At 35.2% G+C, this 13,503-nt stretch overlaps 1 protein-coding gene across 3 annotated transcripts in view; it reads right to left on the reverse strand.

The window, feature by feature from the left end:
* DLGAP5 (DLG associated protein 5) overlaps nt 1-13,503 on the reverse strand; it is a 45,318-nt gene that overhangs the window by 14,764 nt on the left and 17,051 nt on the right. For all 3 annotated transcript variants that reach the window (XM_043472151.1, XM_043472154.1, XM_043472152.1), the window contains 6 exons: nt 12,499-12,569; nt 10,710-10,984; nt 9,840-9,964; nt 9,335-9,464; nt 7,197-7,282; nt 6,270-6,430 (listed from right to left, as the gene is read on the reverse strand). In XM_043472151.1, the coding sequence (XP_043328086.1) occupies nt 6,270-6,430; nt 7,197-7,282; nt 9,335-9,464; nt 9,840-9,964; nt 10,710-10,984; nt 12,499-12,569 (848 nt within the window). The remainder of the gene's footprint in view (nt 1-6,269; nt 6,431-7,196; nt 7,283-9,334; nt 9,465-9,839; nt 9,965-10,709; nt 10,985-12,498; nt 12,570-13,503) is intronic.

Consider the following 13,503-nt stretch of genomic DNA (forward strand, 5'->3'; position numbering starts at 1 on the left):
TCAACCTCTCTCTCTCAAAAAAAGATTTAAATGTCAAAATGACTCAGGGTTACCTTTATGATTACTGATTTTCAACAAGGTGCCACTGCAGTTCAATGAGGAAAAGACAGTCTTTTCAAGAAACAGTACTGGGAAAATTTTATATCCTCAGGAAAAAAGATGAATTTAGACTTTTACCTACACCATACACACACCAAAAATTCCAAATGGCTCACAGACCTAGCTGTAAGAGCTAAAACTATAACACTTTTAGAAAAAAACCTAAGAGAAAAACTTTGTGATTTGTGGTTAAGTAAAAAGAGTTCTTAGATATGATCCCAACATAAAAGAAAATTGATAAATTGAACTTCATCAAAATTAAAAATATCTGCACTTCAAAAGAAATTTTTTAGAAAATTACAAGCCACAAATTGAGAGAAAATATTTACAAATAATACTTATGATAAAGGACTTGTGCCCATGATATATTGAAAACACTTACCACTCCATAATAAAGGCAAACCAATGTAAAAATGGGCAAAATATTTCACCAGATATTTTGCCCCCAAAATTATGAACAGCTAATAAGCACATGAAAAGATGCTTAACATCATTATCGTTAGGGAAACACAAATCAAAACTATTACATGACGAGATACTTCTCACCCACTAGGATGGTTATTCTAAAAATGACAGACAATAACAAGTATGAATATGGTAAAAAAGGAACACACCAACTGCTGGTAAGAAAAATGCTGTAATCACTTTGGGAAATAGTGTGGCAGTTTCTTTAAAAGTTAAACATAAATTTACTATATGATCCAGCAATATTCCACATATCTACCCGAGAGAAATAAAAACATAAATCCACACAATATATGAATATTCATAGATGACTTCATAATCACCAAAGAGTGGAAACAATCTAAACATCCATCAGTTGGTTAAAGTTCAGATACAATCTACAACATGGATGAACCTCAAAAACATCATGCTAAGTGAAAAAAGTCACATACAAAAGATCAGGTACTGTATTAGTCTACTTAATATGAAATATTCACAAAAGGCAAATCTACAAAGACAGCAAGGTTAGTGGTTGCTTGGGGACTAGGAGTGGGAACGTGGATTGATTTGCAGATAGGCAAAGAGAACCTTTCTTTGGTGATAAAAGTATTCTTGGGAATTCCCTGGTGGTCCAATGGTTAGGACCCAGTGCTTTCACTGCTGGGACCTGGGTTCAATCCCTGTATAGGGGTCTAAGATCCCACATGCTAAGTGGTAAGGCCAAATAAAAAATGTTTAAATAATAAAAATGTTCTAAATTTGGATCATGGTAATATTTGTACAACTCTGTAAATTTATTGAAAATCACTGAACTGAACACTTGAAATGGGCTAATTTTATGATATGTAGATTATACTTCAATATAACTCAAAAAAAAAAAAAAGTCCCAACAGCCAATTGGTTGAAGAGGCTCCCAATGGTCAAAGCTAAGAAATGAGCATCAGTAAAGATGGTAACTATAAACAATGAAAACACATCCAATATCTTTAAATCTATAAATTAATAACAATACTAGGAAATGCAAAATTAATTGATCATCACTGAAGTATACTAGTGAACCAACTCATCAATGTGAAAACTGTCAAATATATAAAAACTGGTCACAAAGTAATGCTTACAGTATGACTACATAAACACTATTCACAGGACTCCCCTGGAGGTCCAGCAGTTAGGACTTCGCCTTCCAATGCAGGGGGTGTGGGTTTGATCCCTGGTCTGGGAGCTTAGATTCCACATACCTCATAGCCAAAAAACCAAAACATAAAACAGAAGCAATACTTTAATAAATTCAAAAAAGACTTTAAAAACGGCCCACATTAAAAAAAAAAAATCTTAGAAAAAAAAAGAACAAAATACTATTCACATCTGAGTCATATAGTTATTGAAACAATTATGTTCCTTTACTCATTTTTTCTCCAGACTTGTGTTTTAATATTTATTATTTATTTATTTGGCTGCACTGCCTCTCAGCTGCAGCACACAGGATCTTCGCTGCAGCAAGCAGATTTTTAGCTGTGGCATGCAAACACCTAGTTGCAGCATGAGAGATGCAGCTCCCCAATCGGGGACCGAACCTGGGCCCCCTGCATTGGAGCACAGAGTCCCAGCCACCGGACCACCAGGAAGTCCTCTTGTTTTGCTTTTTACTTGCTTAGTTGTTCATGTATGATATTTATCATTGATTCATTCTAAACTCTGCACAGTAAGTATAAATCTCCTCTTAATGCAATTTAAAAAACAAATCAGGTATTTTACTCAGTTTCACTTTCCAGAATCAGGTATGGCAGAGCCTGAGACCCCCTGCTCTGCTTGGAACTGCTACTTCCTAAGCTTGCTGCACACATTGTTGGCTTCCCCCGGCCTCAATTCTCTTGGTCTCTTTCTGGGGATCAAACTCATCTTCTCCCCCATTCTTGGTTCACTCCCTCATTTTTGTGAGATACTTGCTCATTTCAGTTCAGTTCAGTCACTCAGTCGTGTCCAACTCTTTGCGACCCCATGAATCACAGCACGCCAGGCCTCCCTGTCCATCACCAGCTCCTGGAGTTTACTCAAACCCATGCCCATCGAGTCGGTGATGCCATCCAACCATCTCATCCTCTGTCGTCCCCTTCTCCTCCTGCCCTCAATCTTTCCCAGAATCAGGGTCTTTTCCAATGAGTCAACTCTTCGCATGAGGTGGCCAAAGTATTGGAGTTTCAGCTTCAGCATCAGTCCTTCCAATGAACACCCAGGACTGATCTCCTTTAGGATGGACTGGTTGGATCTCCTTGCAGTCCAAGGGACTCTCAAGAGTCTTCTCCAATACCACAGTTCAAGGCATCAATTTTTCGGCGCTCAGCTTTCTTTATAGTCTAACTCTCACATCCATACATGACCACATTCTTATTTAGCTTCCTGAAAAAGAGTGCTTCGGAGGTAGTATCTGAGACTGTTGTGCTTGGAGAATGCCCATCCACTTGATTGGTTGGCTACAGAACTCCAGGTTGGAAAATTATCTCCCTTAGAATTTTGAGGGCATTGTTTTCCCAGTTTTATATGTTGCAGTTGAGAAATCCAAAGCTATTCTGATCTTTGACCCTTTATATGAAACTTGTTTTCTCTCTGGAAGCTTCTAGAGTTTTCTCTTCATCACAAGAGTTATACAGTTACACTTAATGAAGTACACTGGTGTGGGTCTATTCTGATTCACAGTGTCGGGCACTCAGTAGGCGCCTTCAATCTGGAATTCATGTCTTCCAGTTCCACTTTATTGATTTCCCATTTTTTCTGTACTCTTTTTCTGGAATCCCTATTATTTGGATACTATACTTCCTAGATTGGTCCACTTCCTCCATCCAAATACCTTTCTTATGTTTTTCTTGGCTTCTTTCTTTCAGGTTTGAGGCTTTCTTGAAATGTTTAATAGTTATTGGCTGTAGGTTCTTGAAATGGTGTTTTATATACTTATTTCTAAAACATGCCCAAGAAGCTGGAAACTGTCATCTCCTCCCATGCCTTTACTAATCTTCCTAGTGATTCCCACTCTCATAGCACTTTTTACATTAGATTGGAATTCCTCTGGGGCAGAAAATGTGCCTTATTTTATCAACTCCTAGTACAATGTCTAGCACACAAAGGAACTCAGTAACTGCTAGATGAACTCAACTGCTAAAGACTAGATTTCATTCTCTCACATGTAGAATCATTATAGATTATTCAACAGTTGAATATAACTCAATTTCCAACCCAAATAGAAAACACTGATTATATGAGGGAGAAGAAATTGGTCATCACATTTTGACAGCACTTTACAGTTTATAAAGGTACTAACATCTCATTTATTAGGTTGGTGCAAAAGTGTGGCTTCAGACTGTGAATTTTAAATCATTATAACTAGCTCAAACACATCTTTATTAATCAAAATAGGAATCATTACAATCAACACATTTTTGCCAATAAGTTTGCTTATTCCTGTAGCATAAAAATATGTGCTTTGGAATTTGATGAACACTTGGAACGCATTTTTTGTATCCTGCTGATTGTGAAAGTGTTGAGATGCTTGAAGAAGTAGTAGTTGGTTGGCAAGAGGTTGGGTGAATATGGTTGTTGTTGTTTAGTTGCTAGGTCACGTCCCACTCTCTGCAACCCCATGGACTGCAGAACACCAGGCTTCTCTGTCTTTCACCATCTCTCTGAGCTTGCTCAAACTCATGTTGAGTCGGTGATGCCATCCAACCATCTCCATCCTCTATTCTCCCCTTCTCCTCCTGCCTTCAATCTTTCCCAGCATCAGGGTCTTTTCTAATAAGTCAGCTCTTTGGCCACCTTTCTAATAAGGTGGCCAAAGTATTGGAGTTTCAGCTTCAGCATCAGTCCTTCCAATGAATATTCAGTGTTGATTTCCTTTAGAATTGACTGGTTTGATCTTCTTGCTGTCCAAGGGACTCTCAAAAGTCTTCTCTAGTACCACAATTTGAAATTCTTCAACATTCAGCCTTCTTTATGGTTCAACTCTCACATCCGTAGATGACTACAAAGTCAGGCAAATGTGGTGGATGAGGCAAAACTCCATAGTCCAATTCGTTCAACTTTTGAAGCACTGGTTGTGCAATGTATGGTCGGGCATTGTGGAGAAGAACTGGGCCCTTTCTGTTAACCAATGACAGCTGCAGGCATTGCAGTTTTTGGTGCATCTCATCAATTTGCTGAGCATACTTCTCAGATGTAATGGTTTCACCAGGATTCAGAAAGCTGTAGTGGATCAGACCAGCAGCAGACCACCAAACAGTGACCATGTGCGAGTTTGGCTTTGGGAAGTGCTTTGGAACTTCTTGGTCCAACCACTGAGCTGGTCATCACCAGTTGTATAAAATCCACTTTTGGTTGCATGTCACAGTCTGGTTGAGAAATGGTTCATCATTGCATAGAATTCTAAGAGAACACAACACTTCAAAACGATGATATTTTTTATTTGTGGTCAGCTATTGAGGTACCCACTTACTGAGCTTTTTCACCTTTCCAATATGCTTCAAATGCCAAACAACCAGAGAACGGTCATCATTGAGTTCTTTAGCAACTTCTCCTGTAGTTGTAAGAGAATCAGCTTTGATGATTGCTCTCATTTGGTTCTTGTCAACTTCCAATGGCTGGCCACTGTGCTCCTCATCTTCAAGGCTCTGTCTCCTTTGCAAAACTTCTTGAACCACCACTGCACTGTACATTCATTAGGAGTTCCTGGGGCCAAACGCATTGTTGATGTTGCAAGTTGTCTCCACTGCTTTATGACCCATTTTGAATTTGAATAAAAAATAAATCACTCAAATTCACTTTTTGTCAAACATCATCTCCATAGTCAAAAATAAATATAAAATAAACAGCAAGTAATAAGTCAGGAAAAAACATACAGTGAGAAATCTGCATTAAAAATGATGTATATTAAAAAAAAATGATGTATAACTTAATCATATTTATTAAGAATATATTCCGATATCAAACAGCAAATTTCAACAATGGAAAAACCACAATTACGTTTGCACCAACCCAATAATATTACAGGTACATAAGAAGCTACTTTTCTTTTTTCTTAACTTTATTTATTTTTGGCTGTGCTGGATCCTCGTTGCCACACAGGTTTTTCTCTAGTTGTGGCAAGCAGAGACTACTCTCTAGTTGTGGTGTGCAGGCTTCTCATTGCAGTGGCTTCTCTTGTTGAGGTTCATGGGCTCTAAGGCAGAACAGCTTCAGAAGTTGGGGCACGTGGGCTCAGTAGTTGGGGCTCCCAGGCCCTAGAGCACAGGCTCAATAGTTGTGGCACATGGGCTTAGTTGCTCCAAGGCATGTGGGATCTCCCAGCTCAGGGATTGAATCCGTGTCTCCTACATTGGCAGGTGGATACTTAACCACTGAGCCACCAGGTTAGTCCTAGAAGCTACTACTAACCCTTTTATATTACTGTTAGGGGCTTCTCCAGTGGCTCAGTGGTAAAAAAATCTGCCTGCAATGCAGGAGCTGTAGGAGACTCGGGTTTGATTCTTGGGTCAACAAGATCCTCCAGAGGAGGAAATGGCAACCCACTCCAGTATTCTTGCCTGGGAAATACCATGGACAGAGGAGCCTGGCAGGCTACAGTTCATGGGGTTGCAAAGAGTCAGACATGACTTAGCAACTGAGCACATATTACTGTTAACTCATAAAAAAAAAAGAAAGACTCAAAGTTAATATATTCAAAATATTTGACCACACACCTGAAAATTAACCATATCCCAAAATCCATCCAGATCTGTACAAGTAGTCTCCTTTTCACCGCGTTTATATTCACAATTGTCCACAAGTCCTTCAAATTGTTTAAACCTTTCTTTCATAAGGAGTCTTGTTTGACCAACTGCTGTGCGAATAAGATCTTTAGCTAGAGGAAATACAAGGTTTTTAAAAGTTAAAGGACAAAACAAGATCTTTATTGCAATCCAACCAGCTGAGAAGGTGACCTCATTCCAAATATCCTACAGTTAAAAAATAAAATTCTTACTTTATAGCAAAACAAAAAGTATCTACTACAAAGCTTTGTCATACAAATACACAGCATTTACTATCTGTTTCAATTCCTGCTAAAAATTAGCAATATACATTCTCATACTCAACAGCCACACAGCAAAGCGTTCTACCTCTCCTTGTATTTTATAAGAATTTAACCTTAAACAACTTACATCAATATCTTAAACAACATCAATATCTAAGGACTTTGAGCTGGCAGCACACAAATGACTTTTTTTTCCAAACAGCTTTCCTGAATAGGCAAGATTATGGAATTTTTCAGAAAATTTGATCCATATTGATTTGAGTAATCTTCATTCAAAAAAAATTTTTGTATAATTAAGCAATATCAGACATAGTTGCCATTCATGGAATCACAGTAAAAAACATTTAATAATAAAATTGGCAAATGTCTAACTCTTAGGAATGATAGTCAATAATCTACTTACATCTTTTACATTAGGTACCATTTTAGCACAGAGATATTAGTGAACATACATGTCATATGAAAAATTCTTGCTATTTTGAATAACAATGAAACTATAAAGTTGGACAACACTAGATTTTTATATTTCAGGTAAATGCAACCATATTAAAATAAACAAAGCTAAGACATTAAAAAAATATAAGTGTTCCCTCACCATCATCTGGAATGTCCAAGTCAAGTTTTCTGTCCCACTCAAGGCAGTGTGAAGTTAACTTTTCAGTTTCTGACCGGAGAATATTTCTACAATGATGACATACATTAGCATTATGACACTTACACAACATTGATTTCCCAGAGCTGATGCTTAGCTGTTTTATGAACTGCAATATATTAAAATCCATGAATACACATTGATATTCTATGTCCATCCTTCTACACCTAAAACTTAAGTGGATGGTTAATGCTAAGAGCCCATTTTTCAAGCTAATATTTCCAGTTATTTCTGTTCTTATTTTCAAATGCTGAGAAGAAAGAATTAGACATTCCTTAGTTCTGCTCTTAGTTATTTTCCATGGAACTATGACCAACCCAATTGCCAAGAGTGAATAAGATGAAGCTAAAAGCTGTTAAGTCTCAAATTACAGTGATAAGGCCTTACAGATTCTACTTGGCTTTGCTTATCCAAAGACAGTGGCATTCTCAAGTGGGGTCAATTTTTCCTACCAGGCAGCATTTGGCACTCTCTAGAATCCTTTTTGATAATCATGAACTAGAGGAGTGCTGCTGGCCAGGGATGCTACAAAACAACCTATAATGCAGAAGACCCCACAACAGGAATTAGGCAGCCTAAAATGTCAATAGCGCCAACGTTAAGAAACCCTGGCTTAAGGTAAACTTAGTATGCTTCTTTACAAAAACATCTGAGCAGGAAAACTGAGGAGAGTTTTTCTTAGAAGACAAACTTAGCTGTTTAAATAAATGGCAACAGAGAACAGCTTAATTAATGAGAGAGGAGACCTGACTTAGATCTGACATTATTTAGTTGGGTAAATTGCTTATCATCTCAATGTTTCAGCTGAACAACACAATAGACTAGTTAACCTCTAAAAGACCTTACAATACCAAAACATTATACTCTAAAAACAACTGAAGTGGTTCCCAAACATATAAAAAGATACTCATTCATGAGAGAAAGAATGACTATTAAAACAACAGGAAAGGGAGTTGCCTGGGGTCTCAGTGCTTAAGACTGACGGTTTGATCCCTGGTCAGGGAACTAAGATCTCATGCCAAAAAAAGGAAAATAAATAAAAAATAAATAAAACTAGAGTAAGATAATATTTTTATTTATTTGATTGGTAAAGTTCAAAAATTGTTAATATTGTATTGGAAATGGTATGGGAATTTTCTTGCTATATTCATCGAAAAATTGTAGAATAATTTTCTGTATAATGTGGAATATAAAGGCCTTTCTCAAAATGCACGCCTCTGATATGTTTCCAAGGCATTTAGGTGACATGTTTAAGTTCCCCAAACAGGAACTTAATTTTCAATTCAGAGTTAGAGAAACATAATCCTCTCTCATGAGTTGATGGGACACTGAGCCTCCTATCCATTTTTTTTTAAAAAATAAACTGTAATTTGGTTCTTTGGGGGGTGGGGAGGTATGAGAAAGTAGGAACTCTCATACCATGCTGGAGGGAATGCAAACTGAGGTCCTCGTATATTTGCACATGAGAGAACTGAAATATATACAAGGTTGTTCTTTGCAGCCTTGATTATAATAGTACTAGATTGAACCCAATGTAAATAATCAGCAACAGGGACTTATTTAATAAATTATGGTATATCCACATTATTGGATACTATGTGACCTTTAGAAAACACACACTCAAAAAAAAAAAAAAGGAAAACACACACTCTAAGTAACATGAGAAAGCTCTTTAAGTACTGAAATGGAATGTCTGTTACAGTTAACAATACATGAAACAAAACAGCATGCTATTGTTTATATTACAAAAAAGAAAAAATGTTTGTTATTCTACATATGCATTATCTAACTCTGGAAGTATTCACAAGAAATGAACAACACTTGCCTCTGTGGAAGGTTCGAACTATCCCCTGTGAGACAGATTTGGGAAAAAGACTTCTCACTTGTATCTTTTACTACCTTTTGAACTGGGAACTAGTTAGTGAAAAAAAAATTATTAAAATTTAAAAGATAAATGAAAATCACCGGAATTCAGTTTCCCCCAATTCATCTATTACATTCAGGCTAAAAATAGTTTAATCTTGGTTTTAATTGTCTACACGTGAATACGAAATTCTTATACTTGGAACAAATGGACAAACCTGAAATATGGCACATCATGTTGTGGCTGAGATAACTGATCTTCATTTACTTCAAGTGATGGGACTTCTTCTTTTACTGAAAGGCTATTTGAATTTTCATTAGTAGTTTCATTTTTATTTGAGACATGTTCTATAGATTAAAGAAAATATTACATATAAATTTCAAAGCAGCCACTCACAAAATGATGTTCCCCATAAGACAAATCTGTTTAAATCTTACAATTTTTTCAATGTGAATTTTCAAATTTTATCTCTTACTTAAAGATTCCATTCACCACATATCTCTAAAGTGCCTCCCAATATTCATCTCTTCAAACTCACATTTATTTTCTCAGTCTGTACTCCTCATTCCAACTCTCTCTCTCTCTCCAGATATTTTCCCCCATGTCTGCCCATCTTTCCTGACCCTGAGATCACATTCCTGGGTTATATGTTGAAAAGGGCTAATAAACCTGATAAATCACAATTCAGAAAAGCAAGTAAAAAATTAATTAAAATTCAATACCTTTACTCCAAACTGTTAGAGAACCCAAAGGACACTGTGATTTACTTGAATCTTGAGGTACTGCTTTGGCAGAGAAAGTTTTACATTTTTGTGCCAAGATTTCTTTTGTTGCTTCAGTCTTATCACTAAAAACAATAGTAAAAATATACTTCTTAAAACATGACCCTCATGTGAAAAGATTTCAAAATGATGTTGCTTTTTAAAAATCTGGGATTAAATAGAAATATATTTCTAATTTTTTTAAATGTGTCTATTCTGGACACATTTAAACACCTATAGTGGGAACGTCTGTCTTTACTAATTATGAGATCCAAAGATTACAAAGATCTCTTCATGGAACATAAGCACTCTATAGTTTTGCATGCTGCTGAGCAGTTTCTAGTAAATTTGGTGCCAGCCAGTCTTTGCAAAACAACCATGCTGTTTCTATTAAAGATTCCAACTGATTTTCCCTCACTTTGCAAGTTAATTATTTTTGTCTTTACAGGTAATTTTTCTAAAGTAACAGTCAGCAAAAAGACAAAAAACCCCAAACCATTTCTGAGCTACAGTATTACAGTTTCTTTCTTCTAAAAATTTATTTCTAAGTCTTTATAAAAAGATCACTTATTAAAAGCAAAAAAACCCCACAAAGAGTACCATGAAAATACTGATAAAAACAATGTATAGGAAATGGTAAAACTGTCTAGTACATTACTGTACCCTTTTGAAGAATTTTTTTAAAAGACCAAATTTCCATGATTTATAATATAAATACATATACATAATTTACTAACTAAACATTAACCTTTAAAAAGCACAGGACAAATCTAAGAAAGGTGCTTGTTAACCATCTTAGCAAAGAATTCATTATTAACTTTAAATTCTTACACTTCTGTGTTTAACGGGGTCCAGGTATAACTGGGTGTCAAGAAAGCACTGGCACTTCTGGGAGTCATAGGTGTTACTTGATAGGTCTTCAGACCATCTAGTGGCTGAAATATAAAATCTTTAGGTGCAAAGGAATTCTTCCCTTTCATTTTTGCACTGTTTGTCTTAGATAAATTTTCCATTTTTGATAAGACTCCATCTGTATTCATTCCATTTGTTGCCCTGGTTTGTGAATCCAAAGTATTTTCTTCATTATCAACTTTAAAAGAAATGACCTAGATGGAAGGAAACAGAATAGAGTGAGAATTTCTCTCCTGGGGATATATTCAAGCCAATTTTTACAAGTCTGAAAATATTAGAGTTGAGATATGTGTCCCATGTACGTAATTTAAGAAAGAAAAATAAATACAGTTAAATGCAAATATGAAATCAGTAGACCAGCTAACTATGATCCAGAAAGAGAGAACCAATCCTCATTAAAAGACTAAATAATAGATTTTAGGTATTATGGCAAATTAAAATATATGAAAACTAAGGTGGAAAAATTACCCAACTAACAAATACCCACTTTTTATTTAAATTATGTTGATAATTACAATGATTTGAGAATCAGAAATCCAGTGTTTATTGGATGACTATTATTGTCAAGGAACAAATCCTCTTTTACAATAACCTTGATTATAAATAAATTTATCCTATGAAAAAAATATCTTTCAATGTGACATAGTGAGATTAACCAAATATAATGTGATGCTTATTTTCTTTGTCAATTTAATTATTTGATTTTTTGTAAAAATAACCTGATACTAGTTTTAGGCATGCAACATAATGATTTGATATTTGTATGTATTGCAAAGTGATCTAGACAATAAGTTTATGAACATCTGTCACCACACATAGTTAAAATTTCTTTTCTTATGATGAGAATTTTATGACCTATCCTCTTAGCAACTTTCAAATATACAACACAGTATTATTAACCATAGTCACCATGTTATTACATCCCCAGACCGTACTTACTTTGTAACTGGAAGTTTGTAACTTTTGACAACCTTTACACATTTCACCCACCCGTACAAACAAAATTTTTAGAGGATTTTACATTTCTGATTTTTAATTTTCAGTTAAGAATCTAGCCACACTTTTTTTTAATTTTTAAATTTTTAACTGGAGTATAATTACTTTACAATGTTGTATTAGTTTCTGCTGTACAACATAGCCACATTTCTTATACTTCGGTATAACTTTCTTTTTTAAGGTTAAGGAACTATAGCATTGATTATAAACCGAGGCATTGGGACCTCAAAATGGTGACTCTTTTCTGAAGACCCTATAAGGTACTATGCTAGACACTGTCATAAACATTAGAGTATTTCGTTCTTAAAACTACTCTTTTGTAGGTATTATGTACTGGAGATGGGAAAACAAATTCATAGCTTGCTAATAGGACAATATTCAGACTCAGGCCTAAGTGAATCCAAAGTCAATACATTTCACCCTACTCTATCCTCTCTTAGCGAGTTCCCACATGAAGGTTTCTGTCAGCTGTGTTTCTATCACTTTTCTCTATTTCCTGTTAACCAAATTATGCTTTCTCTAACTATAAAACTCTGAGGATAAGGCACCTGAAAAACGAGTAAAACCTCCTGACGCTTCTTTATGGTTCAAGAGGTTTTAAGACACAAGGCAAGTCAACTTCTTGAAGCAGTTCTATATGCTTAATTTCCATTTTATGAAAGTAGCAATGAGATTTTCAAAGTATCTAGAGATAAACATGTTTATACTCTACCTTGTCAAGTTTTGTTCCTATCTTTTTGGCAGGTTTTCCTTGATTTGGTGCCTTTCTGTCTGCTTCATTACCTAAAATAAAAGTGAAATAAGACACCCATTTTGACTAGATAAAAAAATGCTGCATTAAAAGTACAAGTTAAAAAAAAAAAAGTACTAGGTAATTTGGGAAAGGAAAAAAGGCTTAATAGAAATGTACAGCTTAAAGGAGGTTATGATAAAAAATCATATTAGAAAATAGGATAAAAAGAGATGAAATATCCTGTTTCAAGTATAGGCCATCTGTTTTCAAAACAAAACAAAAGGTGTTAAGGTATTTTACCTTTTGCCTCTAAATATAAAATACATATTTATTACAGAAAATTAGAAAAAATTGTAAAAAGCACAAAAACAAAAATTTTACTAAAGTTTACATTACTCAGTGGTAATCACTGTTGACACTGCAGAATATGATTTTCCAAAGTTCACATTCACATACCTATTTCATTATAGAATTTCGATCATACTGTTCAGGATTTTAACTGTTTCTCTTTGCCCACTTAATATCATTAACCATGTCATTAAGTGCTTTTTCATACCTTGTTCTTTTTTTTTTTTTCTAATTTCCCCAGTTTATTTGAGAACAATTTTGTCTGACATACATTCATATGAATTTTAGATCAGTTATTTCAAAGTGCACACAAATTATGTATATTTCCCTACAACCAGGCACTGACAAAAGAATGCTTAATATATCAATATTTAAGTATTCCAACATAAAAGGACTTTTTCCAACTTAATACTTTTTCCCACACAAGGTGATCTATAATTGGCATTCAGGCAATTATATGCATGTAGAAGCAGACACAGTCCCCAAACTGACCATAAGATAAACCAGCACACACTTCTCCTGGATATAATTACATTTCCAGAGGCAAAGGGGTTCAAATGGGAACAAATAAGCTGACTTCCTTATGAAATAAGCTACACAGACACAAACTAAGAAGGAGTGAAGGTGCTAAAGGTG

The sequence above is a fragment of the Cervus canadensis genome, chromosome 6, assembly GCF_019320065.1.
Source record: "Cervus canadensis isolate Bull #8, Minnesota chromosome 6, ASM1932006v1, whole genome shotgun sequence".
NCBI classification, from domain to species: Eukaryota; Metazoa; Chordata; class Mammalia; order Artiodactyla; family Cervidae; genus Cervus; species Cervus canadensis.